At 45.3% G+C, this 16,864-nt stretch overlaps 1 protein-coding gene across 2 annotated transcripts in view; it reads left to right on the top strand.

Annotated features, from left to right (window-relative positions):
- LOC141104770 (uncharacterized) overlaps positions 1-15,667 on the top strand; it is a 208,937-nt gene extending 193,270 nt beyond the window's left edge. The window contains exons 1-6 of one of the 2 annotated variants that reach the window (XM_073594502.1): positions 11,084-11,198; positions 11,315-11,412; positions 11,502-11,729; positions 11,810-12,004; positions 12,124-12,256; positions 13,560-15,667. In XM_073594502.1, coding sequence (XP_073450603.1) covers positions 11,165-11,198; positions 11,315-11,412; positions 11,502-11,729; positions 11,810-12,004; positions 12,124-12,256; positions 13,560-15,073 — 2,202 coding nt within the window. In that variant the 5' untranslated portion in view covers positions 11,084-11,164 and the 3' untranslated portion in view covers positions 15,074-15,667. Of the gene's footprint in view, positions 1-11,083; positions 11,199-11,314; positions 11,413-11,501; positions 11,730-11,809; positions 12,005-12,123; positions 12,257-13,559 lie in introns of those variants that run through there. The other variant, XM_073594501.1, reaches the window with a different exon arrangement.
- The last annotated feature ends 1,197 nt before the right edge of the window (positions 15,668-16,864 follow it).

Raw genomic sequence — 16,864 nt, 5'->3', positions numbered from 1 at the left:
TCCAGACTCAGGAATACACTGTGGCATTTATAGGCTGCCAGGTGGGAGCGCCTTTGGGGAGGGAAACAGTTCTCTTACTTTACCAGGATCAGGAGTTGGGGACGGGTCTGGAAGGCTGATTGATGACTGCTTGTTTTTTGTCACATTGTGAATCACGACTGCCATAAACACCTAGCACCAGGCTGGATAGGAGAAACCGATCACCTCCATCTCCCCCCTGCAGCCCCTGCTGAAAGGCGGCGGGAGGGAGTGAAGGGGAAGTCAGCTTCCAACGGCTGCGGGAGTGAGATGGAGGTGATCGGTTCTTGTGTATGCCGCCCCCCTCCTTCAATCCAAGTGTAGACAAATATGACAGGGGAGCCGTATGGGCCCCCTGAAGCATGGGGCTAGGTCACAACTGTGACCCCCTATTATGCCTCTGTCCCAATCCCTCTCCTTTTACAGATACTACAAACAATATATTACAAAAAGACAAACCCTGAGACTGTTAATTGGAGCCGGAGTGAATGGACTGTTACTTGGGTGACTCGGGGGCCTTTATACTGTGTGGGAAAGAATCAGTTAATATTACCGCTCTCCGTGGGGAGCACTACACATCTAAAAGGATATACAGTACATACACACAGCACAAGGCCGTGTTCATACTACGAGACGTTTCTCAGGGCTGCAGTTCCTCTGATCTCCACAAGATGGTGATCTCACTTCTACCCAGACAGGAAGTCTCTATGGAAGACAGGAAGTGATGTCAGCTACAGACAGGAAGTTCCGGGTGAGAGGTGAGTTGGGAGGAAGTAGAGAGGAGACGTTGCTGGAAGTTGCAGTAGAGAAGGTAATAAGATCTTATTTTCTATTTACACCCAGTAACCCCCCATCATGTCCGTCCTCTTCCTCCATAGTCACTGTGATGTCTTTTATTTCCAGCAGATGATGATACACACATATATTATTATTATACAGGATTTATATAGCACCCACAAATTGCACAACGTGAGGGCAGACAGTACAGTTACAATACAATATAATACAGGAGGAATCAGAGGGCCCTGCTCCTTAGAGCTTACAAAGAGGGAGGGTCAAAGAAAACAAAAGGTAATAACTGTGGGAGATGGGCTGATGGAGAACATAAAAGTCCAGTTGTTAGGTGGGGGCAGGATAGGCTTCTCATAGGAGAAGGGTTTTCAGGGATCGTCTTAAAGTGGACAGAGTAGGAGATAGTCAGGGAAATTGGGATAGGGAGTTCCAAAGGGTGGGAGATGCTCAGTAGAAGTCCTGAAGATGAGCAAAGGAGGAAGTGATGAGGGAGATAGAGAACAGGAGGTTTTGGGAGGATTGAAGAGAATGATTTGGTTGGTATTGTGAGACTAGGTTAGTAATATAGTTGGGGGCCGAGTTCTGGATGACTTTATAAGTTGTTAGTATTTTGAATTTAATTTGTTGGGTAAGCAGAAGCCAGCGGAGGGATTGGCAGAGAGGAGCAGCAGACATTGAATGGTTGGTAAGGTGAATGAGTCTGGCAACAGCATTCATGATTGACTGAAGGGGGGATAGCCTATATAAAGGCAATCCGGTGAGGAGGGAGTTGCAGTAGTCAAGGCAAGAGATAACCAGGGAATAAATCAGTAGCTTTGTGAGGTCATTGGTTGGGAAGGGGCATGTTTTGGAGATGTTATAGAGGTTGAGGTGGAAAGCTTTGGACAGTGATTGGATGTGGGGCTGAAAGGAGAGTTTAGAGTCCAGGATTACACCTAGCACCCTGGCTTGTGGGGACATGTTGATGGTTGTGCCATCGATCTTGACAGAGTAGTCAGGGGAAGGGGAACATGGGGGAGGAAATATAATGAGCTCGGTTTTGGATAGACTGAGTTTGAGGAAGTGGTGTGACATCCAGGCTGATATGTCTGTTAGTAAATTAGTGATGCGTGAGGAGACTCATGGAGTGAGCTGAGGGATAGAGACATAGATTTGGGTGTCGTCAGCGTAGAAATGGTATTGAGGAGGTTTAGATCGAGAATGGGAGAGGTCCAAGAACAGAATCTTGGAGGACGCTGAAGGAAAAAGGAGGACGAGAAGAGGAAGTAAAGTTGTGACGCTGAAGGTGCAATGGGATAGGTAGTATGAAAACCAGCAAAGACTACGGTCACAGAGACCAAAGGAGAGGAGTTTTTTTGAGGAGAATGGGGTGGTACACTGTGTCAAAGGCAGCAAAGAGGTCCAGGAGTAGGATTACAGAATAGTGTCCATTGAATTTAGTATAGGTTAGCAGTTTCGGTGGACTGTTGAGTGCGAAATCCAGATTGAAGAGGGATCAAGGAGGTTATTTTTAGTGAGATGGTCGCTCAGTTGGTTGTAGACTAATGCCCATACACATGATCGGACATTCCGACAACAAAATCCATGGATTTTTTCCGACGGATGTTGGCTCAAACTTGTCTTGCATACACACGGGCGCACAAAGTTGTCGGAAAATCCGATCGTTCCGAACGCGGTGACGTAAACCACGTACATCGGGACTATAAACGGGGCAATAGCCAATTGCTTTCGTCTCTTAAATTATTCTGAGCATGCGTGGCACTTTGTCCGTCGGATTTGTCTACACACGATCGGAATTTAAAGGATCGGATTTTGTTGTCGGAAAATTTTATAGCCTGCTCTCAAACTTTGTGTGTCGGAAATTCCGAAGGAAAAAAACTGATGGAGCCCACACACGGTCGGAATTTCCAAAAACAAGCTCCGATCGCACATATTCCGTTGGAAAGTCCAACCGTGTGTACAGGGAATTAGTGTTCAGGAAGTTTGGATGAAAAGGAAAACAAGGAGATGGGGTGAAGGTTGTTAAGATTGGTGGGGTCCAGGGAAGGTTTTTTAAGTTTGAAAGTGACTAGTGCATGTTTTGGAGAGTTAGGGAAGATTGAAATGTGAGTTAGAGAGTGTAGGATAGAGCCAGAGGGTGACCGCAGGGAACTGGGTCTAGGGGGCAGGTGGTTAGGTGAGCGTTAGCAAAAAGTTTAGCAACCTCGTCTATAGTAGCAGGTTTGAATAAGAAAAGTGTTGATTGTACCTGTGGACATGGGGTGTTAAGTAGGGGAGGTATCTGTACAGCGGAGGTCTCATCACAAATTGTATCAATATTACTTTTGAAGTGATTGGCAATCTCCTGGGCAGTGGATGAGTTAGTGGATGAAGGCAGTGGTGGACGAAGTAGAGTTGAAGGTAGAGAAGAGTTAATGGGTACAGGATGATAAGTTGGTAATGAGAGTGATAAAATTGGTCTGCTTGACAGTAAGGAGACAGGAATTGTATTTTTGGAGGGCAGATGTATATTGATTGAAGTCCTTCTAAAGAGTCCTTCTCAAGAGTGCAGCTATGATTTTGAGAATTCTGGTGTTATCTGTTTGCCAAGGTTGTAGAAGTTGGGGGCCTGATTCTGTGTGTAGTGAGGGGGGCCAGTGTGTCCAGGGTGGAGTACAGGGAACTATTGTAGACAGAAGTGGTTAGGTTGGGGAAGGACAGGGATGAGATGATGTCATAGTGATGGTCAGTAGCAGAGTAGAGAAGGGTTAAGGTGGATTAGGTGGCGAGGAGGTGGAAGACTGAGAGAGAGAGTGAAACTAATAAGGTGGTCATCAGAGAGAGGAAAAGGATTGTTGGAGAGGTTGCATAGTGTGCATAGGTAGAAGAATAAGACCCCTTTCACACGATTGGACTGTTCAGGTCCGCCTGTCAGTTTTGACGGCAGACCTGAACGGGCGCTCCATGTTAGCCTATGGAGCGACGGATGTCCGCTGACGTCCGATCCGCTAAAAGCAGACGGATGCCTCTACGTTCAGATCCGTCGCTATCGGATCGGGTGAGATCTAATGAAAATGGACATGTTGTCCGTTTTCGTCCGATCTCTCCATAGGCAGCAGCGGCTTTTGACAAGCCCCTCCCCGCTCAGTCAGCAGAGAGGGACCTGTCATCTGCCGGCTCAGCGGAGATCAATGGAGAGATCTCCCACTGAGCCGGCGGACTCCGTGGAAGCGGAGTCCGCCTCTTGTGAAAGGGGCCTAAAAGGTCAAGGGTGTTGCCATCAGAATGAGTAGAAGCATGTATCCATTGTGTATCCATGGTGTATTGATTCTGTTCAAAAGAGGAGATAAGACTCTAGAGAAGTAGCAGTGTTTTTATTAACAGAGGTGTTGAAGTCACCGAGAATGATTGTGGAGATTTCAGAAGAGAGAAAGTAGGACAGCCAGGCAGAGAGGCCATCAATTAAGGTTGATACCGGTCCAGGAGGCCAATAACACAGCACTTCTAAAAGAAACTGGAGAAAATAGACAAATACAATGTGCCTCAAATGAAGAGAGGGAGGTGGGTGAAGTATTTGAAAGATGCTATGTGGGGCTAGAAGGATTCCCACTCCACCTCCCTTACATCCACTGAGTCTGGGAGAGTGAGTCCAGAGAAGCCCATCATGGGAGAATGAAGCAGGAGAAGCAGTGTTGGATTCATAAAGCCAGGTTTCAGTAACAGCAAGTAGTTTGTGATAAAGAGGTCATGGACAGAAGTGAGTTTGTTACAGACAGAGCAGGCATTCCAAAGGGTGCAAGAGAAGAGGAGGCTGGTTTTGGGAAGAAGATAGATAGAAACTAAATTGTGTGGATTGCAGCTGTTGCCAGAAGACATGGGGTGATGGGAGCATTGGGCACAGTTAAACAATGGAGGCCCAGGGTTTGGGGTTTAATCTCCAGAGGTTAAGAGAAGCAGAAGGGTGAGGAAGGTAATGTGGGAGTGTGATTTATATGAAGGGACATGCCTCAGTGTTGGGGGGGATGAAGACACGTGATGCCTGTGTCAAACACGCGTAGGGGGGGGCCAGGACGGAACGAGAGTTTGTGGATTTGTCACAGATGGGACGCACACCATACTCCTGCACTGATTCATTGATTGCACGCTGTGTATAGAGTGGTGCACTGACGCACCTTGTGAGTACCCCATTTGGGGAGAGTTTTTTATTGATTAAATATTTTAAAACAATATCACACCATCGAGTGTTTTTCTTAATTTTATATATCGCATTGGAACCTGATCGTATTGGAATCTGATATCTGGTGACATATATTGAGCCCTGGGGTGGTTCAAAGGCGCATTTTGACTTAGTTAGCAGCTGAGTCGCACGCCCTGAGGTGAGCATAATTCCTGGGGGGCACTGGATTGCACCAAAGCATGGTTTTCATCACAAAGAAAATTTATGAGCACGCTGGAAATTAACATCATTGAACACTTTAGCATATTTTTCTGATTGATTTTCCACATTTTTTGTTCCATTGAGGACTGTTTGTTCACATATATTGTGTGGCACCAAGCACTTTTGGTAATATATATATATATATATATATATATATATATATATATATATATATATATATATTTTCTGTATTAGATTTTGTTTTCACTGTAGCATGCCTGGTTGTATTGATTTTATACTTTGCACACTAATATAAGGTTGTATTGGTTGCATATACTGTACCTTCCTAAGCCTATGTATAGTATATATTCTTTTGTGTTTGAATTGGGTTTATTATTATCACTATAATTTTTAAGTGTCACTATATGGTTCTATTCATGTCCATGGACATACACATTATTTTTGCTAACAGCATTTCCTCCGGAAAGCTGTTACCTTGTAGGACAAAGTTAAAAAGCCGAACCAGCCTGGGAGCGAGTTGGGAGGCAATTTTTTTATAATATATGGTGGAAAAACCATCAGGGCCGGGGGAAGAACCTGTCTTTAGTGCCTTGATGACATTCAGCACTTCTGATTGGGAAATAGGTGAATTAAGTTTGTCTAATTGTGAGGTAGTGAGAATGGGGATCGGGATAGCGTTAAACCAGGACAAAGCCTCATGTCACACGGGCCACGTACCTGAGATGAGACCGAAATAGTGGGGAGGCCTCCCTTGCACCTCGGGTCCTTGAAGCCTCTGGAGATGGAGACAGAGATTTGGTGGACACCGAGTGGCAGGGGTGCCAGGGGTGCAGAGCACTGTGCAAGCCTTAGTCCGAGATCCGAGCCCAGGTCAAGTCCAGTTTGGCAACGAAGTATAAAAGGGTTAATCAGAAGAACGGCAGCTGAGTACAAAAGGGGCAAAGAAGTAGAATGGTCAAGGTACAAATCCGAGGTCAATGGCAAGCAGGAATCAAGAGTAGTCAAATAGGTTTCCAGGTCACAACAAGTTCAGACAGATCACACACTAGCACAGGAACAAGGGGGGACTGAAGATAATCCAGCAATTTCGCAGTGTTTGGGCTGGGCTTATATAGGAAAGTTTGAGGTCACTTCCTGTGCGTCTCCTGGGCATTTTCCCGCCTTTTTCCATCAGGTTGAGGTCACTTCCTGTGTGCCTCCTGGGCATTTTTCTGCCTTTTTCCATCAGGTTGAGGTCACTTCCTGTGCACCTCCTGGGCATTTTCCTGCCTTTTTCCATCAGGTCTTCTGCGCAGGTGCAGGTTGGCGCACTGAGGCGTCTTTGGCGCATGCTCAGTTGGAACGGATTTGCACTTGTGGCAACGTGCCATTGGTGCATGCTTAGTAAGCCCTGGACTCTTACACCTCATCTGATGGTCCAGACTGGGGAGGCCCAAGTAATGTTGAGTAAAAATTTTTAAGAATTCTTGAGGGTGAGATGTAATCATGCCCGAAGGGGTGGTCAATTTATAAACGTGCAGAGGGCGGAAAGACTGGTTCAGTTTCCTAGCAAATATGGTTGAGGCAGTGTTACTGTGCAATAGAAATCTTGCCTTGGACCATCGCAGGGCCCTTCTCCATTTTAGCTGAGAGTAGCAAGTCCAATTCGAGGCGTTTTTTGCTCGATGGACAGTCTGGTAGACTCTAAAGTCAGGGCTGTGGAATTTTTATATAAACTGTCCAGCTTCGCGGAGAGCTGTACTATTCTTTTCTTATTCGTTTTATTGCGGGCAGTAGCTAAACTGATAAGTTTACCCCGCAGCAACTGCCTTATGAGTGACCCACACTGTAGAAATGGGGGTCCCAGGGAGGGCTTTTAGAGCAAAGTAGGTATCTATAGATTGAGAAACCTCAGATTCACCCGCCAAGTCAGAAAGAAGTGCCTCATTGAGTCTCCACGTAAATGGTGTAGGGGCTAGTTTAATAAATTCTGTGGTGAAGGAGGTTATGTGGTGGTCAGACCATGCACAGTTATGAATGGAGGCTGTCTGGGAGATAGCAAGGATAATAGGAGTGGAGAGAATATAGTCTAGTCTTGCGTAAATGTTGTGCGGATGAGAGTAGAACGTATATTCTTTTGCTCCTATGTTGTGTGTACCCACCATGTGTTCACTAGTTGGAATTCCAGGAGTTTACGGGAAATGGATTTAGGGAAAGCCCTGGAACTAGTGGAGGCCGTGCACCCTGTCTAGTGTGGGGTTCGCTACCATGATAAAATCTCCCCCTATAATCATATGGGGGGGTTGATATTTTGCTAATATATCAAAAAAGGATGTGAAGAAGGAGGCAGAGGATTTGTTGGGGGCGTAAACACTAGCTATGGTAAGCTCCCGGTTATGTATATCCTCCCTTGATTATAACATAGCGACTCTCCTTATCTTTGTAAATCTGACGCACATCCATAGGAAAGGAGGCGTGTAAGAATATGGCAGTACCCCTACTCTTCGATGAATGAAGTGTGTAGAACGCTTGTGGGAAAGTTCTATGAAAGAATTTGGGATGGGAGTTTTGCGAGAAGTGTGTCTCTTGAATCAGTAGAATTTTAGCTTTAAGTCGCTTATAGTGGGAGAAGGCTTTACTCCTCTTAATGGGGAGAGTTGAAGCCTTTGAAGTTATGCGAGATGCAAATAATCGCCATAACTAAGATTAGGGAGGGCGTTCAGCTGAATGAGTGAAGAATAGGCTTGTAGGCTACTATCAAATATGGAACCTAACCCCACAAAGCCCCAATACTGTATTTGTAACAGAATGCGGACCATACAGGAACATTTAAAACAGCAGATAGAGGCCTTATGACCTCACCTACTCCAAAAACGCCTATCAGGACAAGAATGACTAAAATCAGTTGAGGATTCAAACCCGAGAAAAAAAAGAGTCCAAAAAAAAAGAAAATTAACAAAAAATTAACAGGATTAGGAACATTTTTGCATCCTGAAAATAGAATGTTACAACCGAGACAACCAAGTCTCGAACCCAGCAGCACCACTGATCTTGTGCCCAAACCAAAAGAGGGGACCAGTGTGAGGAACCTAGCTGTAAAAAAAAATTTAAAAAGTGGTAACGTTGCTGGGTGGGGATGCTGGGGAAGCTGTATTGATGCAATGTTGTTAGCTATGTCCCCGGTTAAGCGTTATCATATTGAATTCTCCTTCTGTCGCATCTGGTAGGTGGCAAGTGCCAGATTTGAGATGGCCTGGGGGGGTCAAGGGAGGGCGGCGCACCGCTTCGGCTTCCATGAGGCCCAATTTCACCAGGATCTCCTGACCCTGCAGAACTGTGGTGGCAGCATAAGTGCAGCCATTATGAGGAACCCACCAATTTAAATGGCAAACCCCATTAGTATCGGATCCAGGGTGCTTGAAGTGTTACAGTGACCTCCTTCATGCCCCTGCATCTGTTCAATGTGGCTGGTGAGATATCCGGATAGATCTGAACAGTGTAATCATCAAGGGTGAGGCGTAGGGTGTTTCTAGCAGCCCTTAAGATGTCTTCTTTCGTCAGGAAATCCTTCATACAAAGAATTATGTCACGCAGCCGTTTCTCTGCTGGAGGTTTTGGTCTGAGGGCCCTGTGAAGCCTGTCACACCTAAAGGCCGCAGATTCACATTCTGGAAGAAGAGATTTGAACAGCCTGATGACAGTGAGAATCAAATCCGTGACCGACTCTGGAATACCCCGCAATTGCAGAATATTGCGTCTATTCCTGTTGTCCAGATCTTGAACCTGATACTGAATTTGATTAAATGCTGTTGTTAACGTTTCATGCTCTGGACTGAGCTCATTATAAGCCAGGGCCAGTTCATCGTGTTTAGTTTCCAGCATGTCAGTTCTAGTACCCAGAGCTGCAATCTCCTGTGACATTGCATGGGAGGTCTTGTGCGGTTCTGTTTGGAACTTTGTTGCCAGTCTATTATACATCTTTTCTAGGCTAGCATCTAGGTCAGCTTTAGATAGAGAAGAGGTGTACTCACTGCCAGGATCCGAAGGTGAGCCAGGAACAGAAGGCACAGAGGGGGCCGCCGGAGCAGGAGAATGTGCTCGGGCCGCAGCGCCATTTTGGGACATGCTGTATTGTTCCCTGGTGCGGAGGAGATAGTGGGTTAGAGACTTCTGAGCAGGGCCCTGGGATTTTTACTTTGACAACGGCATGCACTGTGTCTTTGCGCCTCGAGGGGTGTTAGATGTGTCGGGTGTAAGGCTGTTTATAGCCCTCTGTGAGCCGATCGTGTCCCGCGGTGTGCGGAGCTACTGTGTCAGGCGTCCATCTCGCTCGGCGCTTCGCATGCGCCCCCTGTTTGGTGTTTTTTCAAAGTAGTTTGCTGTATATTCTCGCATTGTGCAATCTCTTTGTGCAGAGCCAAAGGACACCCACTTAAATAAAAAATTCACTTATAGAAAGAACCCCAGACATGTGCCCCCAGCCATATATATTGTGGAAATACAGTAGATGAACCCCTTCAGGGTCAGAACATCCCCTCCACTTACAGGGCTTAAACATTTCCTTTATTTTGGAGATGTCACCTTTTCCATCAATGACATTCTCACCTCATCCGTCTATTGTACATTTTCTACATCTATACTAACAATGTCACGCTTACCCCTAACACAGGTGGTCAGACACTATATCTGGCTTCTGTGTTCTTCAACTATTGCAGCCCCCTTACCCATAAGGCAAGCAGGCCTACTGGTACTCAGTTGCCCCCAGGACTTATACACAATGCTATAGTGCCTGGCCACTATGCCTGAGCAGGAACAAACTGAGCACAGCAACCAGGTACTTGCGGTTGGCAGACAGGCAGAGTGGTTCAACGACAGTCCAGGTACAAGGCAGGCAAGGTTCACAATAGTCAGGGTCAAATCTGTAGTCAAAAGGCAGACAAAGTTCAGAGAGTAGTCGATATCCGAACTGAGGTCATCAACGAGGGAATTCCAACATCAGAGCAGGGCAGACAAACAGAGAGCTTGGAGCACATGTTACAAACGCAATATTACAAGCATGAGACTGCAGGCTTGGCTGGCTTAAATCAGGTTGGGTCTCCGCCCAGATACTGACCACATCAATCACCTTGCAGGTAGACAGACAGAAAGATTGCATCACAGCCAAAACCAGGATGCTGGAATTAGGAGTAGGAGCGCAACACACTCCTGACAAACAGATTATAGTACTTTTATTAGTGGTGGGGGGTGGGCGGTTTATTTAGGAGGGATTGGAATATGTATGTCTTTATTTTATAAGATTCAAATAAGAAGAAAAAGGGAAAAATTTAATTTCCAGTAAATGTCCAGGATTTTTTTCCCCATAATGATCCCAGTCTCAGATATTCATCCTAAAATGTGATCAGTAAATTCTCCGGAGTACACGGAGATCACAGGAATATGATGTGTCCTGGCAAAGCCCAAAGACAAAGATCATCTTTCAGTTTAGGAGAGGAGGGACGCACCCGGGAGAAATGATTCTGTGTACAGAAACCTCACACAGCAACCCCCACAGCTCCTCCTCCCAATGTCCCTCCAATCAGAGTCAGAGAATCCTATGACATCACACTGATCTCACAGCTCCTCCTCCTAATATCTCTCTACCCGACTCTTTTTTCTGATGCTCTTAGGATGTGGGCCGACCCCTGGCCTCCTCACTTTCAAAGTAGGGCTGTTGGACCTGCATTGTATGTAATATCAGAAACCTCAGCATGAAGTGGGGTTTTAATAAAAAGAGACCTGACCAGTGAGGTGAGGAGGATTCTGGGAATGTCATTTGATTTTACTATTTGTGTTCAAATCTAGAGTGTTCCTCCTGTGAAGTCCGGAGATCATCCGACCATCACATTTCCTCCACCTCCCTCCCTAATAGAATAGAGAAATAAAAAGAAGATTCTAGAAGCCACCAGAGAGATCATCGAGCTGCTGACAGGAGAGGTGAGAGGTGCTGGGAAGGACGTCATGATGGACAATCAGCCGCCCCTCACATCACCGGGTAAGAGGAGACTTTATTGTAAAGGAGAGAGCAGTACGGAGGGTCCACCTAGATACCCCATCATCTGATAAACACATAGAAACAATGTATTCATTCAGTGTGTGTGTTTCCTACAGATGGATCCAGTAATGGGAACCCACCAGAGAGATGTCCCCGTCCTCTGTATTCCCGGGATTCCACACAGGAAGGTCACACCATCCCTCACCATCATCAGGTAGATGAGGAACAATCACTGATAGTATCATTAGGATCTGTACATTATCTGCATTGTTACCATTGATGTCATTTTTATTATATATTCAGAGTGGAAACCTGAGAGATCCTAAAGTTGAGGTTAAAGAAGAGATAAAAGAGGAGGATGATGAGGATGGGGTGATGGTAGAGTCAGAGTATCTAAAAGTTTACAAAAATCTGTACCAAGACACCATGGAAGAGTCACTCAGCTACAGAAACCCACCAGAGAGATGTCCCCGTCCTCTGTATTCCCGGGATTCCACACAGGAAGATTACACCATCCCTCACCATCACCAGGTAGATGATTGACAATTATTGGTAGTTATGATTTATACACAAGCATGTTTATTGAAATAAATGTTTTATTATATTTTCAGAGTGGAAACCTCGGGGATGATAATATTGATGTTAAAGAGGAGGATGAGGAGTATGGAGTGATGGAGGAGTTATCAGAAGGACACAAAGATATGATGGAGCCACCTAATACCAGGAACCCACCAGAGAGATGTCCCCGTCCTCTGTATTCCCGGGATTCCACACAGGAAGATCACACCATCCCTCACTGTTACAAGGTTGGTGGATAGGAGCATCTAGAACATGGACTTCTGAAGAAGATGTGTGTTTTTTTTTTTATATGATGTCACAATAATAAATCTTCTATTTTATATTTTCTCTCATTTTCTTGGTTTAGAGTGGAGATCCAATTGATTTAGAATTTGAGGTTAAAGAAGAGACGTATGCGAGGGATGATCAGCAGTCTATGGAGGAGGATGGAATAACGGGGACATTTATAGAGGAGGACACTCCTACAGAGATCAGCACAGGTGGGTCATTAATTCTAAATACATTCCTCCACCCATACTGCTCACTGATTGGTCCAGAGTAGGGCGGGGACTGGATGATATCAGCCTGTAATCCCCTGGTCACTTTCCTGAGCTGTGTTCCCCGTCCTGTATTCCTGTATTTCTCTCGGATAATCTTCCTTCTCTGTGCTGCAGATACAATTTATGTATCTAGACTGGATTTATGGAGATTCTGGGGTTCAGCTGGCAGTAAAATTTAGATTTTCACCATAGGTGTTACTCAGCCTAGGCACCTGGGGTATTTACCTTGGGTCTTTTGCCTCATGTCCCGGGTCTAGCAAGACTTCTGACAGAGTAATTCTCCCGGGGTTACTTGCTCTGGTATTTGCTGGCTGTGCCGGGTGGAGGGATATGTCTGTATAGTCTCAGACCCAAGTCACTGAGTGCAGTCTCAGGAGATGGGAGGCAGCGGTGTGGGACCTCTGCAGCTTTTCTCCAGTAAACAGTTCAGCTTCCACTGATTACTGAACACCAATATTATGAGTCCCCCTGACTATTACACCGTATACAGTAATTATATATTGCATGTTGCATACTCCTGACCCCTGCGCTATATACTCTATGTTGTACATTACATACTCCTGACCCCTGCACTATATTCTCTATGTTGTACATTACATACTCCTGACTTCTGCTCTCTCCCCTCTACCCACTGCTATATATACACATAATATGTATTCTCTTTTGTTACACCCATTTCCTACCAGGTGGACATTTTATATCTGATGATTTGATTGGAGCACAGACTTTTACATGTTGATAATAATGTGATAACATCCTCCAACTTTGGAACCTTAAACAGAAAGTGATAATGAGGGAGGAGTCAATAACCCAATGATGGTGGTCTTCAGGATCAGTCCAGTCTTCATCTTGGTTGTTCTCCCCCCATCCTCACTCTCTGACCTCTGGTGGGGCTCAGCCCCGCTGTTATTCATGACTAAATCATGGACTAAATAAGGAAGTGCAGGACTTCTTGTGTTGGGAAGATGGCAATGAGTGATAGAGGGGGTGGGGACACTCGTCCTATAATCCCCTCATCACTGTCACTCCTATAAAAGACAGTTCTCATTGTTTCCTCACTCTCTGACTAAGGTCCATGAATAATGAAATGAACTGGTAGGAGATCAGAGGACCCATTTACTAGTTACCTTGAGGGGGGAATTGTAAGATCCTCAGAGACAAAGATGCCTGATGTGGGCGGAGTCCTGGTTTAGGGGAACCAATCTGCTCATGTCTAGTAATAATCTTTGTATTTCTATTTTAGTAGATGGACGGGAGATGAGGAAAACCTCAGAGGATTGTCTCACTTTGTCTCCAGACTGTAAAGTAGAAGATGAGGACATCACACAGTATAGTCCAGGAGAAAACCCGACTACCTCAAATGTCCATCCGGCACCACACAGTGTAGATGGACCATCGTATTCCTCTTATCCTGAGGAACCTCAGACTGTGAGGGACGGTGCCGGACCATCGTATTCCTCTTATCCTGAGGAACCTCAGACTGTGCGGGACGGTGTCGGACCATCGTATTCCTCTTATCCTGAGGAACCTCAGACTGTGAGGGATAATCCAACAGATAAGAGGTTTCCCTGTACTGAGTGTGGGAAGTGTTTCTATTATAAATCCAGACTTAATGTACATAAAAGATCTCACATGGGGGAAAAGCCGTATTCCTGTCCTGAGTGCGGGAAATGTTTTTCACAGAAGTCCAGTCTTACCACACATAAGAGATTGCACACGGGGGAGAAGCCGTATTCCTGTCCTGAGTGCAGGAAATGTTTTTCAGCGATGTCCAGTCTTTCCTATCATCAGAGATTGCACACAGGGGGAAAGTCGTATTCCTGTCCTGAGTGCGGGAAATGTTTTTCACAGAAGTGCCATCTTTCCGATCATCAGAGATTGCACACAGGGGAGAAGCCGTATTCCTGTCCTGAGTGCGGGAAATGTTTTTTACAGAAGTCCACTCTTTCCTATCATAAGAAATTGCACACGGGGGAAAAGCCGTATTCCTGTCCTGAGTGTGGGAAATGTTTTTCGGTGAAGTCCCATCTTTCCCAGCATCAGAAATTGCACACGGGGGAAAAACCATATTCCTGTCCTGAGTGCGGGAAATGTTTTTCAGTAAAGTCCCATCTTTCCCAGCATCAGAAATTGCACACGGGTGAGAAGCCGTATTCCTGTCCTGAGTGCGGGAAATGTTTTTCAATGAAGTCCAGTCTTTCCCATCATCAGAAACTGCACACGGGGGATAAACCATATTCTTGTCCTGAGTGCGGGAAATGTTTTTCACAGAAGTGCCATCTTTCCGATCATCAGAGATTGCACACAGGGGAGAAGCCGTATTCCTGTCCTGAGTGCGGGAAATGTTTTTTACAGAAGTCCACTCTTTCCTATCATAAGAAATTGCACACGGGGGAAAAGCCGTATCCCTGTCCTGAGTGTGGGAAATGTTTTTCGGTGAAGTCCAGTCTTTCCACACATCAGAGATTGCACACAGGGGAGAAGCCATATTCCTGTCCTGAGTGTGGGAAATGTTTTTCAACAATGTCCAGTCTCTCCTTTCATCTGAGATCTCACACGGGGGAGAAGCCGTATGCCTGTCCTGAGTGCGGGAAATGTTTTTCAGCGATCTCCAGTCTCTCCTGTCATCAGAGATCTCACACGGGGGAGAAGCCATATTCCTGTCCTGAGTGCAGGAAATGTTTTACAGAGAGGTCCACTCTTTCCAGACATCAGAGGTCTCACACGGGTGAGAAGCCATATCCTTGTCCCGAGTGAGGGAATTGTTCCTCACTGAAGTCCTGTCTTCCTGTACATCAGGGGTCCCACACAACCCTCGAGGTGTATTAGTGAGTGCGGGAAATGTCGTGTATATGAATGTTGCTGGACATGTGGGGAAGAAGCACACCCTGATATACACCTCAGATATACTCCATGGCTGATCTTCATCATGTAAGAAACAGTTGATAAGGAGATCAGAGATCACCAAAGACATGGATGAAGTGTTGTACCGTGTTGGCCATTGATAGCAGGAGAAAAATAAAAATGGAGTCATTACCTCTCATTGGCTGAGTACATTGTGTGGTGTAAACTCTTGCAAGAGGTCTGTTTTCTCAAGTCGTCCTTCAGGACGAAACACGTTAACCGCACCACTTAAAAGGCGGTCCTCTAGGCCTTTTAGAATAAAAATGGAGTCATTACCTCTCATTGGCTGAGTACATTTTGTGGTGGAAGATTTCACAAACACTTACAGGTCTGTTTCTAAAAACTTTGTAGAATGAATGTGTAAAGGAAATGTGTAAGTTCTGTATAGAATTGTATTGTATTTTGCACTGCCCTGGAAATCATATTCTATCACAAATAAATTTTACATTCAGCCAGGAGCAGCGATTTTCTTTTAAATGCTTAAAGTGAAACATGAAAAATGTCCAATTCCTTTAAATAACATGTCTGGGGGGTCCTAATCCTTCCTGTGAAGGGGGATATCTCTGTGATGTACAGAAAGTGCTGCAGCAGCGCCAAACTTTATGAAGGAAAAAAGTTTAAAATTACTGCAAATGACATTTCCATGCCAACTTCTATCCAAAAAAAAAAAAAACAGCACGCAGGCTTCTCTAATGATCTGCTACAGCGCCTTGAAAAAGTATTCATCCCCCTTAAAATCTCCCACATTTTGTCATGTTAGAACCAAAAATGTAAATGCATTCTATTGGGATTTTATGTGATAGACCAACACAAAGTTGCACATAATTGTGAAGTGGAAGGAAAATGATAAATGATACAAATAAATATGTGAAAAGTGTGGGGGGGATTTGTATGGCGCCCCCCTGAGTCAATACTTTGTAGAACCCCCTTTCTCTACAAGTCTTTTTGGGGATGTCTCCACCAGCTTTGCACATCTAGAGAGGACATTTTTGCCCATTCTTCTTTGCAAAATATCTCAAGCTCTGTCAGATTGGATGGAGAGCGTCTGTGAACAGCAATTTTCAAGTCTTGTTGTGACGAACCCTTGTCCTCAACAGGACTATGTCCACTGTAAATGCTTCCTTTGTCCAGAACCAGCACTATCCAAGACCCTTTAGCCCACCCAGTCACCAGTCGTAACTTAGTGTAAGGTGAACAACAACATCAAACTCCTTTATTCAAGCACATGTTACCACAGATATACAACTCAGAGACACTCCCCCCCACCCTTGGATTCAGGGCGGGGTAAACTGCCTGGTGACCTGGTGTATGCTGAAAGGTCTATCCGCAGTAGCCTCGGAAACTCTGATGCCAGATCCATATCTCCGCTGGGGTGACTGAAGTCTGCTATCCTGATCTTGGATCCAGGTTTAGGTTTGGACGTGTTCACAGCCAGGAAGCATGGTCCCGCTGCTGCCAACCAGTTGTGACGAACCCTTGTCCTAAACAAGTCTATGTCTGCCGTAAATGCTTCCTTTGTCCAGAACCAGCACTATCCAAGACCCTTTAGCTCACCCAGTCACCAGCTGTAACTCAGTGTAGGGTGAAAAACATCAAATTCCCTTTATTCAAGCACATGTTACAGCAGATATCTAACTCAGAGAC

Source organism: Aquarana catesbeiana, linkage group LG08, assembly GCF_042186555.1.
Source record: "Aquarana catesbeiana isolate 2022-GZ linkage group LG08, ASM4218655v1, whole genome shotgun sequence".
Taxonomy (NCBI): domain Eukaryota; kingdom Metazoa; phylum Chordata; class Amphibia; order Anura; family Ranidae; genus Aquarana; species Aquarana catesbeiana.
Note: the sequence above shows the minus strand (reverse complement) of the source record. Positions and strands in the feature narration are given on the sequence as shown.